The 25839-nt window shown below is 40.2% G+C and overlaps 1 protein-coding gene across 2 annotated transcripts in view; it reads left to right on the top strand.

The window, feature by feature from the left end:
* Positions 1-25839, top strand: part of LIN9 (lin-9 DREAM MuvB core complex component) — a 105958-nt gene that overhangs the window by 14717 nt on the left and 65402 nt on the right. For both annotated transcript variants that reach the window (XM_089907340.1, XM_030761752.2), the window contains 3 exons: positions 6455-6588; positions 8081-8206; positions 18753-18910. In XM_089907340.1, the coding sequence (XP_089763466.1) occupies positions 6455-6588; positions 8081-8206; positions 18753-18910 (418 nt within the window). The remainder of the gene's footprint in view (positions 1-6454; positions 6589-8080; positions 8207-18752; positions 18911-25839) is intronic.

The following is a 25839-nucleotide window of genomic DNA, read 5'->3' as shown; positions in this document are numbered from 1 at the left end:
GACTACTTATTTGTCCTAGGTAACATTTACTGAACAATCCACCTTTTTTTTTTTTTTTTTTTTGCGGTACACGGGCTTTTCACTGTTGTGGCCTCTTCCGTTGCGGAGCACAGGCTCCGGACGTGCAGGCTCAGCGGCCATGGCTCACGGGCCCAGCTGCTCCGCGGCATGTGGGATCTTCCCCGACCGGGGCACGAACCCGTGTCCCCTGCATCGGCAGGCAGACTCTCAACCACTGCGCCACCAGGGAAGCCCCAATCCATCTTTTATACATTGGTTTATAATGCTGCTGCATGACAAGCTGTATTCCTCTATATATTTGGGATTATTTCTAGACTTTTTTTTTTTAAGAATTCAAATGGGGAAGACCAAGTTACTTTCTTTTTTTTAAGTTTTTGTTTGTTTGTTTGTTATTTTATGGTTGCGTTGGGTCTTCGTTGCTGCACGCAGGCTTTTTCTAGTTGCGGCTACTAGTGGGGGCTACTCTTCATTTTGGTGTGTGAGCTTCTTCTTGTGGTGGCTTGTTGCAGAGCACAGGCTTTGGTAGTTGTGGTACATGGGCCCTAGAGCACGAGGGCTTCAGTAGTTGTGGCATGTGGGCTCAGTAGTTGTGGCATGGGCTTAGTTGCTCTGTGGCATGTGGGATCTTCCTGGACCAGGGATCGAACCCATGTTCCCTGCATTGGCAGGTGGATTCTTAACCACTGAGCCACCAGGGAAACCCCTATTTCTAGACTTTCTATCTCTTTATGTCTAGCATGTCTCTGTATGTGCTTGTGTCAACTTTTTTTTTTAATTTATTTTTTGGCCACATTGGGTCTTCGTTGCTGCGCATGGGCTTTCCACTAGTTGTGGTGAGCGGGGGCTATTCTTCATTGCGGCATGTGGACTTCTCATTGTGGTTGCTTCTCGTTGTGGAGCACGGGCTCTAGGGCACATGGGCTTCAGTAGTTGTGGCACATGGGCTCAGTAGTTTTGGCTTGTGGGCTCTAGAGCGCAGGCTCAGTAGTTGTGGCGCACGGGCTTAGTTGTTCCCGCGGCATGTGGGATCTTCCCGGACCAGGGATTGAACCCATGTCCCCTGCATTGGCAGAAGGACTCTTAACCACTGTGCCACCAGGGAAGTCCTTCAAATTGTTTTAATGTGACTTTATATTGTGTTTTAATTTCTGATATAACATTATTGCTTATCCTTTTTTAAGATTTTCCTAAGTATACTTGAACATTTATTTTTCCATATGAACTTCAGAATCAACTTGACTAGGAAAAAAATTCTGTTGGGATTTTCATTGATGTTGAACTAATATTATAAATTAATTTTGGGGTTATGACGTGTAACATTGGTACTACCCATCCAAGAACTGGTTGTAGTTCTGCTTATTCAAGCCTTAGTACCCCTTAGTAGACTTTAACATTTTTTTCCATGTCAATCTTGCACATTTCTTAAGTATATTCCTAGGTGTTTAATACTTTTTGTTCTTGTTATTTTTGCTGTCATAAACAGGATATTTCTTCTGTTTGATTTGTTCTCATTGATATATAGAAAAGATAATGATTTATTTATCTATCTATTTATTTATATATTTTTGGCTGTGCTGGGTCTTTGTTGTTGTGCATGGGCTTTCTCTAGTGGCGGCAAGCAGGGGCTACTCTTCGTTGTGGTGTGTGGGCTTCTCGTTACGGTGTGCGGGTTTCTCATTGTAGTGGCTTCTCTTGTTGTTGGGCATGGGCTCCAGGTGCATGGGTTTCAGTAGTTGTGGCACTCAGGCTCAATAGTTGTGGCTCACAGGCTCTAGAGCGCAGGCTCAGTAGTTGTGGTGCACTGGCATAGTTGCTCTGCTGCATGTGGGCTCTTCCTGGAGCAGGGTTCAAACCTGTGTCACCTACATTGGCAGGTGGATTCTTAACCACTGCACCACCAAGGAAGTCCCGATAATGGTTTTTTGTTTTTGTTTTTTTTTGGTTTATTTTCCATTATATTGAAAACTTAAAGTACCATTGTAGCATCTCTTGGCATCATCAGTGGAAACAAGCCCTTTGATGTACTCTTGCAGGGAGTATACATAACCAATATCCCTTTTGAGGCAGTTTATCTCCTCTTTTGCTTCTTCAGGATCTGGGCTTTAGGGGTTCTGTGGGGCTGATGTTTGTGTAATGACCTTGATATTTCCTGTGTCCTTGGGCCTCTGGTCAGTCTCCTTCAGGCGTTGATAATTTGATTTCGCGGCTGTAGGTAGGAGGCCTCAGTTCCTTGCCACATGGGTCTCTCCTGAGGGCTGCTTGAGTATCCTCATGACATGGCAGCTGGCTTACCCCAGGATGAATGAGCTGGCACAACGTAGCCATCCCTGGTTTTACATCAACATGATCTCAGGCACAAACCTCCTTGTTTTTCCATTTTGTCTTTAAGTTACTTGTTGAAACAACTGGCCCGGGGTCCCAAAGACTGTCGCGGCTTCGGCTGGTGGGGCCCCTCCAGAGCCAGCAGCTTCAGTGAGTTCGCCCTCCCCTCAGGCTCTGGGGCAGTTGAGTCGATAATGATTTTTTTTAAATAGAGATTTTTGTATAACAACTTTGTTTTCTCCCACTTTATTAATTTATTCCTTTTAATGGTTATAGTTGATTTTCTTGAGTTTTCTGGGGGAGTCATATCACCTGAAAATAATGGTAATTTTGTCTTCTCCTTTACAATTTTATTCCTTTTGTTTAATTGGCTAATTCCATCAAAACAGTGTCAAAAATAGGGGTATAGGGCTTCCCTGGTGGTGCAGTGGTTGGGAGTCCGCCTGCCGATGCAGGGGACATGGGTTCGTGCCCCGGTCTGGGAGGATCCCGCATGCCGCGGAGCGGCTGGGCCCGTGAGCCATGGCCGCTGGGCCTGCGCGTCCGGGACCTGTGCTCTGTGGCGGGAGAGGCCACAGCGGTGAGAGGCCTGCGTACCGCAAAAAAAATAAAAAATAAAAAAATAGGGGTATAATCAACATCTTTGTCATATTCCTCACTTTAATGAGAATGTTTTTAGAATTTTAACATTGAATATGATACTGACCTTTTTTTAAAATTAATTGATTAATTTTATTTTTGGCTGTGTTGCGTCTTCATTGCTGCACGCGGGCTTTCTCTAGTTGTGGCGAGCGGGGGCTACTCTTCTTTGCAGTGTGCGGGCTTCTCATTGCGGTGGCTTCTCTTGTTGCGGAGCACGGACTCTAGGCGCACAGGCTTCAGAAGTTGTGGCATGAGGGCTAAGTAGTTATAGCTCGCGGGCTCTAGAGTGCAGGCTCAGTCGTTGTGGCGCATGGGCTTAGTTGCTTCATGGCATGTGGGATCTTCCCGGACCAGGGCTCAAACCCTTGTCCCCTGCATTGGCAGGCGGATTCTTAACCACTGTGCCACCAGGGAAGTCCGATACTGACCTTTCGATTGGAATGGGGAGAAATGTGTTTTGAAGGTTAAGAAAGTGTTCATCTGTTTTTATTTTCTTGGTCAGTATTGCTAAAGGTTTGTCAATTTTGTTGATTTTTTTTCAAAGAACTTTTGGTTTTATTGATTTTTCTCTATTGGTTTTCTATTTTTTCTTTCTATTATTTATGCTCTAACTTTTATTATTTTCTTCCTCTGCTTGCTTTGAGTTTTCTTCTTTCTCTAGTTTCTTAAGGTGGAAGGATAAGTTATTTATTTGAAATTTTTCCTTTTTTCTAATATAAGCATTTACCCAATGAATTAAATTTCCCTTCAAGTACTACTTTAGTTGTATCATTTAACTTCTGGTATATCATGTTTTTTTAGTCATTTTGTCTACTTTTATATTCCATTAAGTGTTTTTTTTTTAATGGATATTGAATTTTATCAAGTGTTTTTAGCATCAGTGGAGGTGATCATATGACTTTTATTGTTTGATTTATTAATAATGACAGATTACATTAATAGTTTTCTAATACTGACCCATCCTTGTATTCTTGACATGAATGAATTCCACTTGGTTGTGTTGTATTCTTTTGATGTTCTGATGGTGTTTTTTAAGCTTTTTAAAAAATGAAATGTAATTGACAACATTATATTAAGGTATACATGATGATTTCAGTATTTGTATGTATTGTGAAATGATCATCACAGTAAGTCTACTATAGTTAACGTCCATTACCATAGTTACAAAAATATTTTTCTTGTAATGAGAACTTTAAAAATTTATTCTCTTAGCAACTTTCAGGTATACAGTATGGTATAGTCACCATTCTGTACATTACATCCTCATGACTTATTTATTTTACAACTGGAGGTTTGTATCTTTTGACCTTTCTTTATCCATTTCATTTGCCCCCCACCCCTGTCTTTGGCAACCACCAGTCTGTTCTCTGTATCTACTGAGTTGGGTTTTTTGTGGGGAGGGAGGTAATTTTTTTTTAGGTCACACATATAAGTAAAATTATATGGTGTTTGTCTTTCTCTGTCTGACTTATTTCACTTAGCATAATGTCCTCAAGGCCTATCCATGTTGTCACAAATGGCAAGATTTCCTTCTTTTTTATGGCTGAATAATATTATATATATATTTATACACCACATTTTCTTCATTCGTCAGTGGATGCATAGGTTGTTTCCATGTCTTGGCTATTGTAAATAATACTGCAACAAACATGGGGCTGCATGTATCTTTTGGAGATAGTTCATTTCCTTTGGATAAACACCCAGAGTTAGAATTGCTGGATTATGTGGTACTTCTGTTTTTAATTTTTTGAGGAACCTCCATACTGTTTTGTGTACTGGCTGCACCGGTTTACATTTCCAGCAACAGTTCACAGGGTTCTCTTTTCTCCACATGCTCTCCAACACTTGTTATTTCTTGCCTTTTTGATAATAGCCATTCTAACAGGTGTGAGGTTATATCTCACTGTGGCATTTGTCTGATGATTAGTGATGTTGAGCACCTTTTCATGTACCTGTTAGCCATTTGTGTCTTCTTTGGAAAAATGTCTATTCAGCGTCTCTGCCCATTTATTTAATCAGGTTGTCTTTTTGTTGTTGAGTTCTATGAGTTTCTTACATACTTTGGGTATTAATTTCTTATCAGATATATGATTTGCAAACATTTTGTCTCATTCTGTAGGCTGCCTTTTCATTTTGTTGATTGTTTCTTTTGCGATGCAGAAGCTTTTTAGTTTGATGTAGTCCCACTTGTTGATTGTTGCTTCTGTTACCTTTGCTTTTGGTATCATCCCCAAAAAATCATTGCCAAGACCAGTGTCAAGGAGACTTTTCCCTATGTTTTCTTCTAGGAATTTTATGGTTTCAGGTCTTACATTTACAGCTTTAATCCATTTTGAGTTAAATTTTATGAGTGGTGTAAAACAGGAAGCCAGTTTTATTCTTTTGCACATGAAAACCATTTCCCAACACCATTTATCGAAGAGACTGTCTTTTCCTCATTGAGTATTCTTCGCTACCTTGTCAAATATCAGTTAACCATATATGCGTGCATTTATTTCTGGGCTCAATTCTGTTCCATTGCTCTAGTGTGTCTGTTTTTTTTGTTTGTTTGTTTGTTTTTTTGTGATACGCGGGCCTCTCACTGTTGTGGCCTCTCCCATTGCAGAGCACAGGCTCCGGATGTGCAGGCTCAGCGGCCATGGCTCACGGGCCCAGCCGCTCCATGGCATGTGGGATCTTCCTGGACCGGGGCACGAACCCGTGTCCCCTGCATCAGCAGGCGGACTCTCAACCACTGCACCTCCAGGGAAACCCTAATGTGTCTGTTTTTATGCTAGTCCCATCGTGTTTTGATTACTGTAGCTTTGTAATATAGTTTATAATCAGGGAGCATGATGCCTCCAGCTTTGTTCTTTTTTCTCAAGATTACTTTGGCTATTCAGGTTTTTTTGTAGTTTCATAACAGTTTTAGTATTGCTTGTTCTATCTCTGTGAAAAATGCCATTGAAATTTTAATAGGGATTGCATTGAATCTGTAGATTGCTTTGGGTATTATGGACATTTTACAATATTCTTCCAATCCATGAGTACAGAACATCTTTCTAGACATTTTTAAAGTTCATACAAATGAGTGATATTTTCTTCAGGTTCTTTCTCTCACTCTCACTCTGTCTCTCACAATAGTGTCAGAGTCCTTACTTGTCTTTTCTGGACCTAGAACTCTAGAAATATTTTTCAAAAGTATCTTCTTCCTACATACCTAAATTGAAATTACACTGTAGTGCAAACATGGCAGGGGCAAATATTTCACCCTCCTTGTCAAAATATGTTATGAAATTGGAGGCTTTAACTTTGTAAGAAATAATCAGAATGTATATTTGTTAAATAATAACAAAAATTTTCATTTTGTATATTGTTGAATCTTTTTGAGTACCTACCATAATCTGGCTTTTTACAAATGTATTCACTGTTATAGATGTTCATTTTTACTTAATAGAACTGTAATTAATCTCTTTTTTTTATTGTACAGAAATTTACAGCAACAATGTCAACACCAGATAAGAAGGCCTCACAGAAGATTGGTTTTCGATTACGTAACTTACTCAAGCTTCCCAAAGCACATAAGTGGTGCATATATGAGTGGTTCTACTCAAATATAGATAAGTATGTATCATGGCTCATATCACAAGTATCATTTGAACCAGAAGTTTAAGATTTTCAAATGTTAAAAGCCTCAACCTGGGCTTCCCTGGTGGCGCAGTGGTTGAGAGTCCGCCTGCCGATGCAGGGGACACAGGTTCGTGCCCCAGCCTGGGAGGATCCCACACGCCGCGGAGCGGCTGGGCCCGTGAGCCATGGCCGCTGAGCCTGTGTGTCCAGAGCCTGTGCTCCGCAACGGGAGAGGCCGCAGCAGTTAGAGGCCCGCGTACCGCAAAAAAAAAAAAAACCTTTCAAAGCCTCAACCTTTTCTAGAGGTCTATTTTGATTCTATTTTTTTCCTGAATTTCTTTTTCTATTCCTCATTCTAGTTTGATCCATTTCCATTTTTCATAGTTTTCTTCCCTCCTCCCCCTTTTGGGGAAGAAGTTGTTATATGTTTTTCTGAAAAATCAAATGAAAGTATAATCTCAATATTATAATTTACAAAGACTGTGGAGTGGAGATACCCTAAAAACAAAGCACCATTATTTGCAGTGAATGGAACTTGTTTTATAAATCTCGAGATTTTAAATGCTAGTATAATAGTAGAGAAACAGTTATTAATGGTAAAAGTGATTCAGGAAGATTTTAATGAGTCTTTCTATTTGGGGGATGATATTCATGCATTTTAGTTATATGTAAATGTTTAAATAGAACATAGTAAGAGGTTTGGGTGAAATCCAATTATTCAACAACAGAATTTATTGAGGAAAAATTCTGATTTCTCATCCACCACAATCTAATCTTATCTAATCCATGCCAGTCAGTGGTGCTTGCTTTGCTGACTGCTTATCTTTATTTCCTTTCTCTGCTTTCACCAGTTGCGTACTCTGAACCTTGTGAATCTCATGAACATTCATATTTAAGCCCAAGACATTTCATGTGTCATTGCTGAGACTGGTTCCTGGTTTCCCAAACTCATGAATAAAATTGTTTTATTTTTGTCCACAAATTTTTTCATAGGCTTAAGACAGCTCTCAGGGTGTCCTAGTATGATCCGAGTCCTCAATTTCCCAAGAACTAATCTAACCTTCTGGAGTCCCCCAGTTTTCTAAAACGAATTTACTCTCAAAGAGAACTCCCTGGTGATGATATTACTTTAGGGACAAAGATACTTTGTAGCTAACATTGTTTATCCTCACCAGATATAATGATAATGCCAAGATAACCTCTGGAAGGATAGACTCCTATAGGAGATTTTTAACAAAAATCAGTGTCTCTTGGAGTCTCAAGCACAGACAGTATTTCTTGAGTAACTTTTACACATTATTTGTTTCATAAATGCAAAGGATCTAGTTTAATTTTAACACTTGGAATTTGTGCCTGTTTTGGGTAGAGGTGAAAGTTTGGCATCTTGTGATTAATATGTTGAAAATTGGAATGCATATTTTGAATTTTATGGCTCTTAAGTAACACATTGTATATTAACTATTAAAATACCATTTCTGTTTTACAGACCACTTTTTGAAGGCGACAATGACTTCTGTGTTTGTCTAAAGGAATCTTTTCCTAATTTGAAAACAAGAAAGTTAACAAGAGTAGAATGGGGAAAAATCAGGCGGCTTATGGGGAAACCACGGAGGTAAAAATAATGTTTTTATTTAAAATAAAATTAATAAATTAGTTGGTAGTATCATTACCATATTGACTTCTTCATCTTCAAAAGGACTAGTACCAAAACACAACTTTCCAGAATAGTTATAGGTTAAACATATCCTACTGACCAACATTAATGTAGGTGCTTTTTATACTTATGCATCTTATAATTAAATGCACAATTTCATTTTTGTTTAGGTCACAGGCTTTGAACATAATTTTGTTATATTATCTATGCTCCACTATGTTCCAAAAAATATTTAAGAATGCACTAAAAATCATTTAATGAAGCTATAAGGTTATGCATACATTGTTTTTTTTATCCTTTGAAATTTTAATTTTTTAGTGAAAACAAAGAATTAAACAATTGTGAACTTTATTAACATTTTGTGGTGTGACAAACATAAATACGTTTTATAATTTCTAGAAACATGCTATTTCATAGTACAATCTTTTTTTTTTTTAACATCTTTATTGGAGTATAATTGCTTTACAATGGTGTGTTAGTTTCTGCTTTATAACAAAGTGAATCAGTTACACATATACATGTGTTCCCATATCTCTTCCCTCTTGCGTCTCCCTCCCTTCCACCCTCCCCATCCCAACCCTCTAGGTGGTCACAAAGCACCGAGCTGATCTCCCTGTGCTATGCGGCTGTTTCCCACTAGCTATCTACCTTAGGTTTGGTAGTGTATATATGTCCATGCCACTCTCTCACTTTGTCCCAGCTTACCCTTGCCCCTCCCCATATCCTCAAGTCCATTCTCTAGTAGGTCTGTGTCTTTATTCCTGTCTTACCCCTAGGTTCTTCATGACATTTTTTTTTCTTAAGTTCCATATATATGTGTCAGCGTACGGTATTTGTCTTTCTCTTTCTGACTTACTTCACTCTGTATGACAGACTCTAGGCCCATCCACCTCATTACAAATAGCTCAATTTCATTTCTCTAGGTGCAAAGTTAGGTTGTTAGGTTAGGTTGTTTATTTGAGATGTTTCCTGTTTCTTAAGGTAGTATTGTATTGCTATAAACTTCCCTCTTAGAACTGCTTTTGCTGCATCCCATAGGTTTTGGGTTGTCGTGTCTCCATTGTCATTTGTTTCTAGGTATTTTTTGATTTCCTCTTTGATTTCTTCAGTGATCACTTCGTTATTAAGTAGTGTATTGTTTAGCCTCCATGTGTTTGTATTTTTTACAGATCTTTTCCTGTAATTGATATCTAGTCTGATAGCGTTGTGGTCAGAAAAGATACTTGATACAATTTCAATTCTCTTAAATTTACCAAGGCTTGATTTGTGACCCAAGATATGATCTATCCTGGAGAATGTTCCATGAGCACTTGACAAAAATGTGTATTCTGTTGTTTTTGGATGGAATGTCCTATAAATATCAATTAAGTCCATCTTGATTAATGTATCATTTAAAGCTTGTGTTTCCTTATTTATTTTCATTTTGGATGATCTGTCCATTGGTGAAAGTGGGGTATTAAAGTCCCCTACTATGAATGTGTTACTGTTGATTTCCCCTTTTATGGCTGTTAGTATTTGCCTTATGTATTGAGGTGCTCCTATGTTAGTTGCATAAATATTTACAATTGTTAAATCTTTTTCTTGGATCGATCCCTTGATCATTATGTAGTGTCCTTCTTTGTCTCTTCTAATAGTCTTTATTTTATTTAGTATTATTTTTTTTTTCGGTACGTGGGCCTCTCACCATTGTGGCCTCTCCCGTTGTGGAGCACAGGCTCCAGACGCACAGGCCCAGCGGCCATGGCTTACAGGCCCAGCCGCTCCGCGGCATGTGGGATCCTCCCAGACCAGGGCATGAACCCGTGTCCCCTGCATCGGCAGGCGGACTCCCAACCACTGCGCTACCAGGGAAGCCCTAGTCTTTATTTTAAAGTCTGTTCTGTCTGATATAAGACTTGCTACTCCAGCTTTCTTTTGGTTTCTATTTGCATGGAATATCTTTTTCCATCCCCTCACTTTCAGTCTGTGTCTCTAGGTCTGAAGTGGGTCTCTTGTAGACAGCATATATATGGGTCTTGTTTTTGTATCCATTCAGCCAGTCTGTGTCTTTTGGTGTGAGCATTTAATCCATTTACATTTAAGGTAATTATCAATATGTATGTTCCTATTCCCACTTTCTTAATTGTTTTGGGTTTGTTATTATAGGTCTTTTCCTTAACTTGTGTTTCTTGCCTAGAGAAGATCCTTCAGCATTTGTTGTAAAGCTGGTTTGGTGGTGCCGAACTCTCTCAGCTTTTGCTTGTCTGTAAAGGTTTTACTTTCTCCATCAAATCTGAATGAGATCCTTGCTGGGTAGAGTAACCTCGGTTGTAGGTTTTCTCCTTCATCACTTTAAATATGTCCTGCCAGTCCCTTCTGGCTTGCAGAGTTTCTGCTGAAAGATAAGCTGTTAACCTTATGGGGATTCCCTTGTGTGTTATTTGTTGTTTTACCCTTGCTGCTTTTAATGTTTTCTTTGTATTTAATTTTTGACAGTTTGATTTATATGTGTCTTGGCATGTTTCTCCTTGGATTTATCCTGTATGGGACTCTCTGTGCTTCCTGGACTTGATTAACTATTTCCTTTCCCATATTAGGGAAGTTTTCAACTATAATCTCTTCAAATATTTTCTCAGTCCCTTTCTTTTTCTTTTCTTCTTCTGGAACTCCTATAATTCGAATGTTGGTGCATTTAATGTTGTCCCAGAGGTGTCTGAGACTGTCCTCAGTTCTTTTCATTCTTTTTTCTTTATTCTGCTCTGCAGTAGTTATTTCCACTATTTTATCTTCCAGGTCACTTATCCGTTCTTCTGCCTCAGTTATTCTGCTATTGATCCCATCTAGAGTATTTTTAACTTCATTTATTGTGTTGTTCATCGTTGCTTGTTTCATCTTTAGTTCTTCTAGGGCCTTGTTAAATGTTTCTTGCATTTTCTTTATTCTATTTCCAAGATTTTAGATCATCTTTACCATCATTATTCTGAATTCTTTTTCAGGTAGACTTTCTATTTCCTCTTCATTTGTTAGGTCTGGTGGGTTTTTATCTTGCTCCTTCATCTGCTGTGTGTTTTTCTGTCTTCTCATTTTGCTTATCTTACTGTGTTTGGGGCCTCCTTTTTGCAGGCTGCAGATTCGTAGTTCCCGTTGTTTTTGGTGTCTGTCCCCAGTGGCTAAAGTTGGTTCAGTGGGTTGTGTAGGCTTCCTGGTGGAGGGGACTAGTGCCTGTGTTCTGGTGGATGAGGCTGGATCTTGTCTTTCTGGTGGGCATGTCCACATCTGGTGGTGTGTTTTGGGGTGTCTGTGGACTTACTATGATTTTAGGCAGCCTCTCTGCTAATGGGTGGGGTTGTGTTCCTGTCTTGCTAGTTGTCTGGCATAGGGTATCCAGAACTGTAGCTTGCTGGTCGTTGAGTGTAGCTGGGTGTTGGTGTTGAGATGGAGATCTCTGGGAGATTTTTGCCGTTTGATATTACGTGGAGCTGGGAGGTGTCTTGTGGACCAGTGTCCTGAAGTTGGCTCTCCCACCTCATAGGCACAGCACTGACTCCTGGCTGCAGCACCAAGAGCCTTTCATCCACACGGCGCAGAATAAAAGGGAGAAAAAGTAGAAAGAAAGAAAGAAAGAAAGAGGATAAAAGAAAATAAAGTAAGGTAAAATAAAATAAAGTTATTAAAATAAAAAATTATTAAGAAAAAAAATTTTTTAAGTAAAAAAAAAAAACAAAACGGATGGATAGAACCCTAGGACAAATGGTGAAAGCAAAGCTATACAGACAGAATCTCACACAGAAGCATACACACAAAAAGAGGAAAAGGGGAAAAAATAATAAATCTTGCTCTCAGAGTCCACCTCCTCAATATGTTATGATTGGTTGTCTATTCAGGTATTCCACAGATGCAGGGTACATCAAGTTGACTGTGGAGATTTAATCTGTTCCTCCTGAGGCTGCTGGGAGGGATTTCCCTTTCTCTTCTTTGTTCGCACAGCTCCCGGGGCTCAGCTTTGGATTTGGCCCCGCCTCTGCGTGTAGGTCGCCTGAGGGCGTCTGTTCTTCGCTCAGACAGGACGGGGTTAAAGGAGCCACTGATTCGGGGGCTCTGGCTCACTCAGGCTGCAGGGAGGGAGGGGTACGGGGTGCGGGACGAGCCTGCGGCGGTAGAGGCCAGCGTGACGTTGCACCAGCCTGAGGCGCACCGTGCATTCTCCCGGGGAAGTTGTCCCTGGATCCCGGGACCCTGGCAGAGGCGGGCTGCACAGGCTCCCCGGAAGGGGGGTGTGGATAGTGACCTGTGCTCGCACACAGGCTTCTTGGTGGCGGCAGCAGCAGCCTTAGCGTCTCATGCCCGTCTCTGGGGTCCGCGCTGTTAGCCGCGGCTCGCGCCCGTGTCTGGAACTCCTTTAAGCAGCGCTCTTAATCCCCTCTCCTCGAGCACCAGGAAACAAAGAGGGAAGAAAAAGTCTCTTGCCTCTTCGGCAGCTCCATTCCCGGACTCCCTCCCGGCTAGCCGTGGCACACTAGCCCCTTCAGGCTGTGTTCACGCAGCCAGTCCTCTACCTGGGCTCCTACCGAAGCCCGAGCCTCAGCTCCCAGCTCCGCTTGCCCCGGCGGGTGAGCAGACAAGCCTCTCGGGCTGGTGAGTGCTGGTCGGCACCGATCCTCTGTGCGGGAATCTCTCCGCTTTGCCCTCCGCACCCCTGTGGCTGCGCTCTCCTCCGCGGTCCCGGAGCTCCCTTCCTCCGCCACCCGCAGTCTCCACCCGCAAAGGGGCTTCTAGTGTGTGGAAACCTTTCCTCCTTCATGGCTCCCTCCCACTGGTGCAGGTCCCGTCCCTATTCTTTTGTCTCTGTTTATTCTTTTTTCTTTTATCCTACCCAGGTTCGTGGGGGAGTTTCTTGCCTTTTGGGAGGTCTGAGGTCTTCTGCCAGCGTTCAGTAGGTGTTCTGTAGTAGTTATTCCACATGTAGATGTATTTCTGATGTATCTTTGGGGAGGAAGGTGATCTCTGCGTCTTACCCTTCTGCCATCTTCCCCTTCTCTCCCCGCATACATTGTTATTACCTTTTGTAAAACTCTTTTTATCACCTCAAGAGCCTTTCCACAAATGCATGTTTTACTTTATGTAGAAACAAATCAAGTGAATGTATCCAATATGTTACTTCCTGAGAATTACTTTTCGTGTTAAACTGCTTTTCCTTTTCTAGTGTTATCTTGCTTTCTTAACACATCAGAAAACTTTATATTACTTTTGAGAGAAATTTTGCAATATACTACATCATTAGTCTCATGTCTGTCTGCCTAGTAAAAGCATGTGTAAGACTTTTTCAGTTTAAATGGTGGGGAAATTCAGAGAAGACTTGGAATTATAAAGTGACTTGGACAAGTAGGTATGGAATTTAGTTTTCCTGATTTCTGTAGATAGTAATGAAATTCAAGGAGAACTTTTCATTGAACTGGTAATATTTTATTTTATCCCTTGTATGGAAAGATGACATTGCTGCTGATGTTTTAAATATCTCCCTCATTTATAAGAACAAATCAAAATGTGATATGTTAGTGTGTTTCATACAGGTAATTTATGGTCTTTGTTAATTACTTTAGGCCATTTGGGGGCTTTTTGCTGTGACTTTACATGTTTGAGTAAATTAAGCCACACTGTTTCTAATTATTGTCAGAATGAGATATTAGTCACACCTTATTTTATTGTTTAGTTATAATTCTGCAGTTTGTCATAATATTTCTAATATAATATTTCATAAAATATAATATTTCATAAAATCATAATATTTCTCTTATTAATTTATCCTTTCTTATGTTACCATAACATTGTTGAATTTTATAGTCCTTTACTTCATCAAGGTAAATTAATAGTTGAAATGAAGTCTTTATTTTCAACAAAAGTTTATAGTTTTTCTTTTCTCTGAGGAAGTTGAGGTACACTACAAATTATTGATACAATGTACTTTTCCAAATATCCTAAAAAAAAGGTAAAGTAAAATACCAAGAAGGAGCTTAACAGGAAATGTGCAGGATACAAATGAGGAAATGGGAAGACATAGATGATCTTGGATTAGGATACGCAGCATTCTAAAATCAGTCCCAATAAAAATATCAGTAGGCCCCCCCCTTTTTTTTACTTTAAACTAGATCAATTAATTCTAAAATTCACATATAAGAGGAGAAATCAAGCAGGAAGATCCAGGAAAATTCTGAAGAAGCAAGGTAATAAAGGGAGACTATGTAGTATCATACATACATATGTAGTATGTATTATCACCTATTAAAATAGATATAATGTGATCATAATCAAAATGGTGTTGTAGTGGTACACGCATAGAAAGATGAATTAAAAAGGAGAGGAAAAAAAAAAAGGAGAGAAAGCCCATGAAACTAACACAACATTGTAAATCAACTATACTCCAATAAAATTAAAACTAAAAAAAAAAGAGAGAGAAAGTCCAGATAGAATCAAAGATGTCTATAGGAATTTAATACATGATAACAGTGGTTGCATCTCAAGCACATAGGGAGAGAGGGGTTAAATTACTTATTTAATGGATACTGAGACCACTCTGAAGCAATCTAAGAAAACAAGTTGGTTTCATATCTCATACTTTATACCAGGAAACATTTGAAAAGGATCAGAGATTCACATTTTTAAAATGAAACAGTAAAACCACTAGGGGAACCTGTAGGAGAGTTTTGCTTAATCTTGAATTGGAGAAGATCTTTCTAACAGGCCCCAAAGCTAGGAACCATAAAAGAAAATATCGATAAATTTGACTTCATAAAAATGAAAACATTTTGCATTGCCCCCCTACAGAAAATCCATAAACAAAGTCAAAAGACAATAACAGAAATATTTATAATTCTTACAACAAAGGACTAATTTCCAAATATATGAAGAACTATGTATGAATCAATTAAAAAAAGTCAAATAACCTATAATAAAAGTGTCTGTTTATATGACAGTACATAAGAAAGGAAAAAGAAATGGCTCTTCTGAACAGATGAAAACAGTTCAATCTTACTCATAGTGAGAAGTATAAAATCAAATATAAAATCAGAATACTGTTTTTAACTGTCAGATCAATGGAGTTCATAAAGTTTTAATATGTTGGGTTTGGCAATGGTGTGGTGAAAAAGTCACTATTGGTGGTGAGAGATTAAATTTATATAACCTCTGTGGAGGGCAATTTGGTAACATTTGTTAAATTTTCAAATTTCTATACCCTGTAACCTAGTACTTTTGCGAATTTAGATCACAGCAATACTTGTACATGGGTAAAATGACACGTACAGTAGTATTTGTAGAAGCAAAAGATTGGCAAAAACCTAAGTGTCCATAAATAGAGGAATGATTAATTAAAGTATGGTACCTCAAAATACTAGAAAACTCTGAAATCATTTAACTTAAAATCAGAGGAAGTTGGACTTCCCTGGAGGCCCAGGGGTTAAGACCCTGCGCTTCCATTGCAGCGGTCGCAGGTTCAATCCCTAGTCGGGGAACCAGCATCCCGCATGCTATGTGGTGTGACCAAAAAAACCCACCAAAAAACAGAGGAGTTTTCTAATGTACTGATATAGAAGTGATTGCTAAGATACTTTAAGAAAGCAAAATACACAACAGAGCATATTGTAGCTATTTGGGGAAAATAAGAAGGGAACATAAGCAGTTTTTGCTTGTGTATTCCTAAAGTATCAATGAAGGACATGTAGAAAACTTACAGTCATGATCCTCTGGAAGACAGGAAACCGAGGGACAGAGGTATTAAGAGTTTTCAGTGCCTTTTGAACCTTTTAACTTAGAAGCCTATGAATGTATTAACTATGCAAAAATACTATTTCAATAAAATTTGATTGCTGAAAGTGTATATTATATCCAGAATGTATGAAGAACTCTGAAAATTCAGTATTAAGAATCAAACGGGGGCTTCCCTGGTGGCGCAGTGGTTGAGAGTCTGCCTGCTGATGCAGGTGACACGGGTTCGTGCCCCGGTCCAGGAAGATCCCACATGCCGCGGAGTGGCTGGGCCCGTGAGCCATGGCCGCTGAGCCTGCACGTCCAGAGCCTGTGCTCTGCAACGGGAGAGGCCCGCGTACCGCAAAAAAAAAAATCAAACGGGAATTCCCTGGTGGTCCAGTGATTAGGGCTCCATGCTTCCACTGCAGGGGGCACGGGTTTGATCCCTGGTTGGGGAACTATAATCCTCATGCTGCACGGCACAGCTGAAAAAAAAAAAATCAAACAGCCCATTTAACAAATTGGCAAAAGATTTGAACAGATGATTCACCAATGATATAAGAATATCAAATAAACCAATGAGAGGATATTCAACATAATTAGTCATTAGAAAAATGCAAATTAAAACCAGTGTTGAAAATTTACTAGACCAAGCCTACCACGTGTTGGTGAGGCTATGGGGAAACTTGAACTCTTGTACACCGCTGATGGGAATATAAAATTGTATAACCACTTTGAAAAAGCTGTTTGGCAGTTCCTTTCTTTCTTTTTTAAAAGACTTAATTTTTTAAGAGTCGTTTTAGGTTTACAACAAAATTGAGAGGAAGATACAGAGATTTCCGGTTTACTGCCCCCCCCCACATACATAGCCTCCTCCACCGTCAGTGTCCTCCGTTAGAGTGGTGCATTTGTGACAGCTGATGAGCCTGCACCAACACATCATAACCACCCAAAGTCCGTAGTTTCCATTAGAGTTCACTCTTGGTATTATACCTTCTGTGGGTTTTGACAAATGTTTAGTGACATATATCTATCATTATTATATTTTACAGAGTATTTTCATTGCCCTAAAAATCCTCTGTGTTCTACCAATTCACCCCTCTCCACATCTCCACAACTGCTGGCAACCACTGATATTTTTATTGTCTTCATAGCTTTGCATTTTCCAGAATGTTATGTATTGGGATCACACAGAATGTAACGTTTTCAGATTGGCTTCTTTCACTTGGTAATATGCATTCAGGTTCCTCCGTGTCTTTTCATGATTTGATAGCTCATTCTTTTTGGTACTGAATAATACTCCATTCTCTGGATGTACCAGTTTGTTTATTCATTTACCTACTGAAGAACGTCTTAGTTGATTCCAAGTTTTAGCAATTATGAATAAAGATTCTGTAAACATCTATGCAGATTTTTGTGTGGATATAAGTTTTCAACTCATTTGAGTAAAAACCAAGGAGCATGATTGTTGGATTTTATGGTAAGAGTATATTTAGTTTTGTAAGAAACTACCAAACTGTCTTCCATTTTGCATTCCACTAGAAATGAATGAATTCCTGTTGTTCCACATCCTCACCAGCATTTGAAGTTGTCCGTGTTCCAGATTTTAGCAATTTAATAAGTGTGTAGTGATATCTCATTTAATTTTCATTTCCCTGGTGGCATATAGTGTGGAGCATCTTTTCATATGCTTATTTGCTAATTGTATATCTTCTTTGGTGATATTTGGATTCTTTGATTTCTTAAAGTGTTAAACACACATTGACCGTATGACCCAGCCCTTCTACTACTTTAATCAAGAGAAATGAAAGCATATGTTTGTACAGAAGCCCACACACAGATGATCATATCAACTTTGTCGTAATAGCCAAAACCTGGAAATAACCCATAAGTCCACTAACAGGTGAATGGATAAACAAATGGTGCTATATCCATAGAATAGGATGTGTCACAATAAAAAGAAATGAACCACTGATACATACACCAATATGGACAAATCTTAGAATAATTATGCTGAATGAAAGAAGCCTGAAGAAAGAGTATATACTAGATGATTCCATTTATATAAAACTTTAGAAGATATAAACTTAATACAGAAAGCAACTTAGTGATTGCTTGGGAAGTAGGAGTATAGAAATGAGAGGAAGCAAAGGAAGGATAGTAAAGTGGCACAAGGACACTTTAGGGGGCTGATTAATGTCTTTGTATGTTCATTATCTTGACTGTAGTGACATGGATGTATATTTCGTGGCCTGAAAGCTTTGTTTAAATACCTTTGGTTCATCCTAGAATTTGAAAATAGAAATATGACAGGCCCTAAAGGTAAGAGTATATTCAGTATTCATACTTCAAGACAGGAAATATGATTAAAAGTTTACACGGTGGCAAGTCTCATCTTTAATTCCTGTACAGATAGGTTCACTGGGTCACAGGGAAAATATCATGTTCTTTTGAATAGAGTATTGAAACTGAACATTGTTCTTAAGAGGAGACCTGGGATCCAGGTGCAGTTTTGTCAAAGGATGGTGAACAAATCCTCCTGCTTTGAGGAAGGAATAATCTAGACTTGCTTATGTATCTTTCAGTCTTGCAAGGTCCTGTTCTTAAAAAGATCTAAAGGTAATTTACTTTGAAGAGAAAATTATTATTGCTAAGAACCCATTTTTAAATATAGTACTTAAAAGAATGAGAAGAATAAAGGGAGTAGTGAGATGAATGGTCTGACTTGAAGTTTTTATATAGGACAGTTATCAGTTTATATGATTTTTATAATTTATTCTAGATGTTCTTCTGCATTTTTTGAGGAAGAGAGATCAGCATTAAAACAGAAACGGCAGAAAATAAGGCTCTTACAACAAAGGAAAGTTGCGGATGTTTCACAGTTCAAGGATCTCCCAGATGAAATTCCTTTGCCCCTGGTTATTGGAACCAAAGTTACAGGTAGGTGAAGATAAGCTTATTACTATTTTGACTTGTAGTTTTTCACCAAGATAACGTTTATTAGACAAATGGCTTTTATATTAGAAAGCTTAAACTATAATTCTATAGCAATATTCTGTAGAGGTTACTGTTTCTTAATCTGTGAAGTCTGTTTTTTAAAGAAATTGGATAAAAGTGTACCTTTTCAAAGCAATGTCTGCCACAACGTAAACTAAAGCAAACTGCCACAAAGATGAAATTTAAAATAAGTATAATGTTTAAATTTTAAACATTTTGAATTCTGTTTTTGCTTCCACTCATTGATTTTCTTTTCTAACCATTTTAACCTGGTTAGTTCACAAACACCATTGTTCTTGTGATCTTTGAGTTTAGAAGTACTCCATTTCTAATGACTGAATAAAACTAAATTATTCAGTAGGTAGTTTTGTAAAGATGTAAATTCTGTCCATTTGTAGGTGGTGATTCTATGTGTTCACTTCAGTTACAACACTGAGGGAAATTACCACCAAAACCTCAAGTTTAAGTTAATCCTTAATAATTTGGTGATCTAAAATTACAATTTATATAATACAAGAAATAACAAGGTGTTAAGTGGGTAGGTAGGGTAGTAATAGTACTGGAAGAGTTTGAAAAATGGTTGGATTAATCAGAGAATATTTTCTGGAGGAAAGGGAACATTGAATTACATATTTATATTATTTTTTTCTGGATATAAAAGTGGTACATGTTTCCATTATATTGTAAAAATGGGTAATGAAAGGAAAGGTAGATAATAAGGAAGAGACTGTATCATGCATATAAAATGCATTTGGAAAAGAGAAGAATGCATTTAGTCATAACCTACCATGTATAGAAGTTACAGATGATATATATGGTCTCTCTCTTTACAAAATTAGTCTGGGAGTGGGGGTGGAGATAGAGTGAGGGAGAGATAGCATTCCTGAAAAAATATATTAGTTCTAAAAACCCCATATAAATAAGTACAAAGTCTACAATATAACTACTAATCAGAGAAATGCTGGCGTGAATAGAGTGGCACGTAGACCCAATTAGGAAATCCTTAAAAGTTAAGTGCTACAGCATTTAAGGATTGGCAGTATTATTTGATAAGACTGAAAATTTTACAGTGTCAGTAAGTAGGTACTCATGTCACAATGCAGAATAGGTGGGACTGGATATGTCAAGATATGAGAAAAGTTTGTAGGAGTCAACTACTAGAGCTTTTGAAGGTTTCTATTTGGTTTAGAGGAGGTGTCAGCATACAATAAAAAATTATTAAACCTATGAAGAAACATAAAAACAGGTTCTGTAGTAAAGACCAAAAGCAATCAATAGAAAACAGATGGTGGGATGACTCAGATACTGGAATTAGTTTCAAAATATCTGTTATAAAACATGTTCAAGAACTTAAATGTAAATATGGTCATAATTAATGGGGATATCACAGTAGATAGATGGAAATTACTTAGATAAAACACATTTAAAATTGAAAAGTATAGTGTCTGAAAAGAAAAATTCTGAATGGGCTTAAAAGCGTATTGGAAACAGCAAAACCAAGGGTAAGTGAACTTCAGAATAAATCAGTATAAATGATCCATTGTGAAAGCATGGAGGAAAAAATGGAAAAAACATTAATAGAGCCTCAGAGACCTGTGGGACAATATTATGCAAATAACATACATGTAATTAGTGTTCTTAAAAGGAGAAGAAAGGCACAATGGCATGTGGGAAAAAAAAGACTTGATTTTTTCTTTCAGTTTTTTCGAGATATAGTTGACATACACCCTGTAAAGTGTAGGTCATAATGATTTGACTTGCATCCATTACATTTGCCGACCTTGGAGAAGTGGCCTCTTTTGGGAGACCTCCTGTGCTTCCCAGCAGCGCACTCCCCTCTGGTCACCAGAGCTGTGTGCTCTAGGGGTGCCCCCCGTGTGGGCTGCCTGGGTCCTTCTGTTGTGGTGGCCTGACTACTGTGGGCAGTCTGATAGGTGTGGCTGGCCCTCCTTCAGGTTGGTTGCTAGGCCCTGCCTCGTGGAAGGCTTCCGTCTGTGGGCTGGGGCACAAGGTGGCTGGCTGCAGGAGTGAGTGGGGGGTTCCTGGGACTAGTACTGGCCCACTGGTGGGTGGAGCTGGGCTCGGGGTGTGTGGTTGCAGGCTGGGGTCCCAGATCTAGTGCTGGTGGGTGCGCTAGTTCCTGGCATGGCTGTCTGTAGGGGCCTGGGATATCCCAAAGCTGGTTATCAGCCCGCTGGTTAGTGGAGCTGGGTCCTGAGGCTGCTGGCTGAGGGGCCCAGTATGTCTGGTGGCCTGCTGTCAGCCTGCTGGTTGGCAGGCCAGAGCCCCTGCTATTCCCTGGGCTAGTGTCCCATCACTGGTGGACAGGAGCAGTTCCTGGGGCGGCTAGCTGAGGGGCCCAAGGTGTCCCAGAGCTGGCATTAGCCTGCTGGTGGGTGAGACTAGGGCTCAGTGGGTCTTGGAGCTAGTGCAGGCCTGCTGGTCTGTGGGCTGCATCCAGACACAGCAGGCTGTAGGTCTGTGGTGGTCCTGGGGCTGCTGTCCACCCAGTGGTGGGTGCGACAGGGCGCAGGGGATCAGATCCTTGCGCTGGTGCCGGCCCCCTTGTAGGCAGAGCTGGGTCCTGGGTTCTCTAGCAGCAGGGCCTGGTGTCCGCCCACTGGTGGGCAGGGCTGAGGCCCAGGGGGTCCCCAGGCTGGTACCCACCCACTGGTGGGTGAGCCCGGGTCCTGGGGCTAGTGCCGGCTCACTGGTGGGTGGAGCCAGTCCCAAAGTCTCTGGCTGCAGGGCCCTGGAACTCCCTGAGTTAGTGCGTTGGTCTCTGTTGTGCGGGGCCAGGACCCAGTGGCTGGTGCCTGCCCAGTGGTGGGTGAGGCTGATCCTGGGGCTAATGCTGGCTCACTTGTGAGCAAAGCCAGGTCCCAGGGTCTCTGGTGCAGGGCCCTGGGGACCTGGGACTAGTGAGGCTCGTTGGTGTCAGTGGCCGGTCCTGGGCCCTCTGGTGGATAAGTCCAGGTCCTGAAGCGGCTATGGGCTCAGGGGCTCCCAGCCAGGCCAGCTGGTGGGTGGGGCTGTGTCCCCGCCCAGCCAGCTGCTTGGCCTGAGGTGTCCCATTACTGGTGCAGACAGGCTGCTGGTCGGGGCCGAGTCCCAGCCCTAATAAGCTAGAAGGAGGATTAAAAAATGGCGCTTGCCAGCACCAGTGTCCTCGTGGTTGAACAAGCTCCCAGAAATGGCTGCCACAAGTGTCTCTTTCCCCCCGGTAAGCTCCACTTGGCTCCTGCCTCTCAGGGAGGCTCTCCAAGATCAGCAGGTGGGTCTAACCGAGGCGCCTTTTGAACTACTGCTTCTGCTCTGCGTCCTAGAACTTGTAAGATTTTGTGTGCACCCTTTAAGAATGGAGTCTATTTCCCATAGCCCTCTGGCCTTCCCGAATGTAAGCCCTGCTGGCCTTCAAAGGAAGGTGTTCTGGTGTTTGTCGTCCTAGTGCAGGACTTCCAGTTTGGAGAGCCCCACGTGGGGTTCAGATCCCTTGCTCCTTGGGGAGAACCTCTACAATTGTTATTATCCTCCCCTTTGTGGAGGTATTGTTCTTGACTATACTGTGTCTCTGCCCCTCCTACCTGTCCGGTCGTGGTTCCTTTGCATCTTTAGTTGTAGAAGATCATTTTTGCTTGGCTTCTGGTCTTTCTCATCAATAGTTGCTCTGTAAATATTGTAATTTTGGTGTGCCGATGGGAAGAGGTGAGCTCAAGGACTTCCTACTCCGCCATTTTGGCCACCTTCCCCAAACTCGATTTAAAAAAAAAAAAAAAAGTACAGATCCACAGTACTCTAAACCCCAAGGCATATAACCCACGTGTATACATAACCCATAATTAGACACAATACAGAAAAAATACAGAGCAAATCTTGAAAGCATTCATTAGAAAAACAACATTATATGAGGAACAGTGATACAAACAGCAGCTGACTTCTTACAGGAAAAGAACACTAGATGCTATGTCAAATGAACTTTTCAGATTGAAGGGATATGATACCAGATGGAACCTTGACTACAGATTAACAGCACCAGAAATAGTAAATATATGTGTAAAATGGAACTGTTGTGTTTGTTTCTTAAATTTGTAGTGAGAGTATACAGTATTAACTGAAGTAGAGTGTAATAAGTAAGGAGTGAATATTATAATCCCTAGAATATTGAGGTTCAGAAACCTTAGTGTGCGTCAGATCACCTGGAAGGCTTTAAAAAGACAGATTACTGGCCTCCACTCCAGAGTTTCTGATTCAGAAGGTCAGGGGTAGGGCCTGAGAATTTGCATTTCAAGAAGTTTCCAAGTGGTGTTGATGCTGCTGGAGTGGGGCCGTACTTTGAGAACTAGTAAAGGAATTACTTTTAAAAAATCTTTTATTGAGGTAACGTTGGTTTATAACATAAGTTTCATGTATACGTTATATTTCATCTTCTCTTTACATTACAGCATGCTAGCCACCAAAAGTTTAGTTTCTGTCTCTCACCATACAATTGATCCCCTTTACCCATTTCACCCTCCCCTGTCCCACCCCTTCCCCTCTGGTAATCACTACTCTTTTTTTTACCGTGGAGTAGTATTCCAGTGCGTGTGTGCAGCATCTCTTTTTTTTGTTTGTTTTTGTGGTACGCGGGCCGCTCACTGTTGTGGCCTCTCCCGTTGCGGAGCACAGGCTCTGGACACGCAGGCTCAGCAACCATGGCTCACGGGCCCAGCCGCTCCGTGGCATGTGGGATCTTCCCGGACCGGGGCACGAACCTGTGTCCCCTGCATCGGCAAGCGGACTCTCAACCACTGCGCCACCAGGGAAGCCCGTGTGTAGCATATCTTTATCCATTCATTCATTGATAGGCACTTAGGTTTTCATATCTTGGCTATTCTAAATAATGTTGCTATGAACATAGGGGTGCATATATCTTTCTGAATTAGTGTTTTTGTATTCTTTGGATGAATACACAGAAGTGGGATAGGTAGATCATGTGGTAGTTCTAGTCTTAATTTGGGGGGGAATCTCCACACTGTTTCTCATAGTAGCTGCACCAACTTACATTCCCACCAACAGTGTATGAGGGTTTCCTTTTCTCCCGTCCTTGCCAACCCTTGTTATTTCTTGCCTTTTTGATAATAGCCAGTCTAACAGATGTGAGGTGATATCTCACTGTGGTTTTTTTTTAATTGAAGTACAGTTGATTTACAATATTCTGTTAGTTTCAGCTGTATAGGAAAGTAATTTAATTATACAGATTTTCTTCAGATTATTTTCCATTATAGGTTATTATAAGATATTGAATATAATTCCCTGTGCTGTACAGTAAATCCTTGTTACTTATCTATTTTATGTGTAGTTTTGTTAATCCCATACTCCTAATTTATACCCCCCATACCTCCCTTTCCCTTTTGGTAACTATAAGTTTGTTTTCTATGTCTATGAGTCTGTTTCTGTATGGTATATAGATTCATTTGTATTACTTTTTAGATTCCACATATAAGTAACATCATATAATATTTATCTTTCTCTGACTTACTTCACTTACTATGATATTCTCTCGGTCCATCCATGTTGTTTTAAATATTTTACTCTTTGTTATGGTTGAGTAATATTCCTGTGTGTTTTATACAGGCATATAAAATCTCACATCTCCTTAAAGTAATCATCTGTTGCTGGGCACTTGGGTTGTCTCCATGTCCTGGCTGTTGTAAATAATGCTGTTATGAACATTGGGGTGCATTATCTTTTTGAATTAGTTTTCATCTTTTCTGGATATATACCCAGGAGTGGGGTTGCTGGAACATATGATAACTCTATTTTTTGTTTTTAAAGGAACCTCCAGACTGTTTTCCATAGTGGCTACACCAATTTACATTCCCACCAATAGTGTATGAGGGTTCCCTTTTCTCCACACCCTCTCCAGCATTTTTTATTGTAGACTTTTGATGATGGCAATTCTGACCTGTGTGAGATGATACCTCATTATAGTTTTGATTTGCATTTCTCTAATAATTAGCAGTGTTGAGCATCTTTTCATGTGCCTGTTGGCCATCTGGATGTCTTCCTTGGAGAAATGTCTATTTAGATCACTTGCCTATTTTTAATTAATTAATTAATTAATTAATTTAATCATTCATTTATTTATTTATTTTTGGCTGAGTTGGGTCTTTGCTGCTGCACATGGACTTTCTCTAGTTGCGGCGACTGGGGGTTACTCTTCGTTGCGGTGTGCGGGCTTCTCATTGTGGTGCCTTCTCTTGTTGCAGAGCATGGGTTCTAGGCGTGCGGCCTTCAGTAGTTGTGGCACGCGGGCTCAGCAGTTGTGGCTTAAGGGCTCTAGAGCGCAGGCTTAGTAGTTGTGGCCCACAGGCCCAGCTGCTCCATGGCATGTGGGATCCTCCTGGACCAGGGCTTGAACCCGTGTCCCCTGCATTGGCAGGTGGACTCTTAACCACTGTGCCAGGGAAGTCCCCTGCCTGTTTTTTGATTGGGTTGTTTTGGGGTTTGTTTTGTTTTGTTTTGATAGTGAGTCATTGTGGTTTTGATTTGCATTTTCCCAACAATTAGCGATGAATATCTTTTCATGTGCCTGTTGGCCATCTATATGTCTTCTTTAGAAAATCACCTATTCAGCTCTGCTGCCCATTTTTTAATTGGGTTGTGTGTCTTTTTGTTGTTGAGTTGTATGAGTTCTTTATATATTTGGGATATTAGCCAATTAATGGATATATGATTTGCAAATATCTTCCATTTGTTTTTTCATTTTGCTGATGATTTCCTTTGCTGTGCAGAAACTTTTTAGTTTTATATAATCCCATTTGTTCAATTTTGCTTTTGTTTCCCTTGCCTGAGGAGACATATCCAGAAAGATATTGCTAAGATCAGTGTTA

The sequence above is a fragment of the Delphinapterus leucas genome, chromosome 1 (genome assembly GCF_059928025.1).
Source record: "Delphinapterus leucas isolate spDelLeu-1000000601 "Yukka" chromosome 1, BTC_Dleu_Yukka2, whole genome shotgun sequence".
Classification (NCBI taxonomy): Eukaryota; Metazoa; Chordata; class Mammalia; order Artiodactyla; family Monodontidae; genus Delphinapterus; species Delphinapterus leucas.
This window is presented reverse-complemented; position numbering and strand designations above follow the sequence as displayed.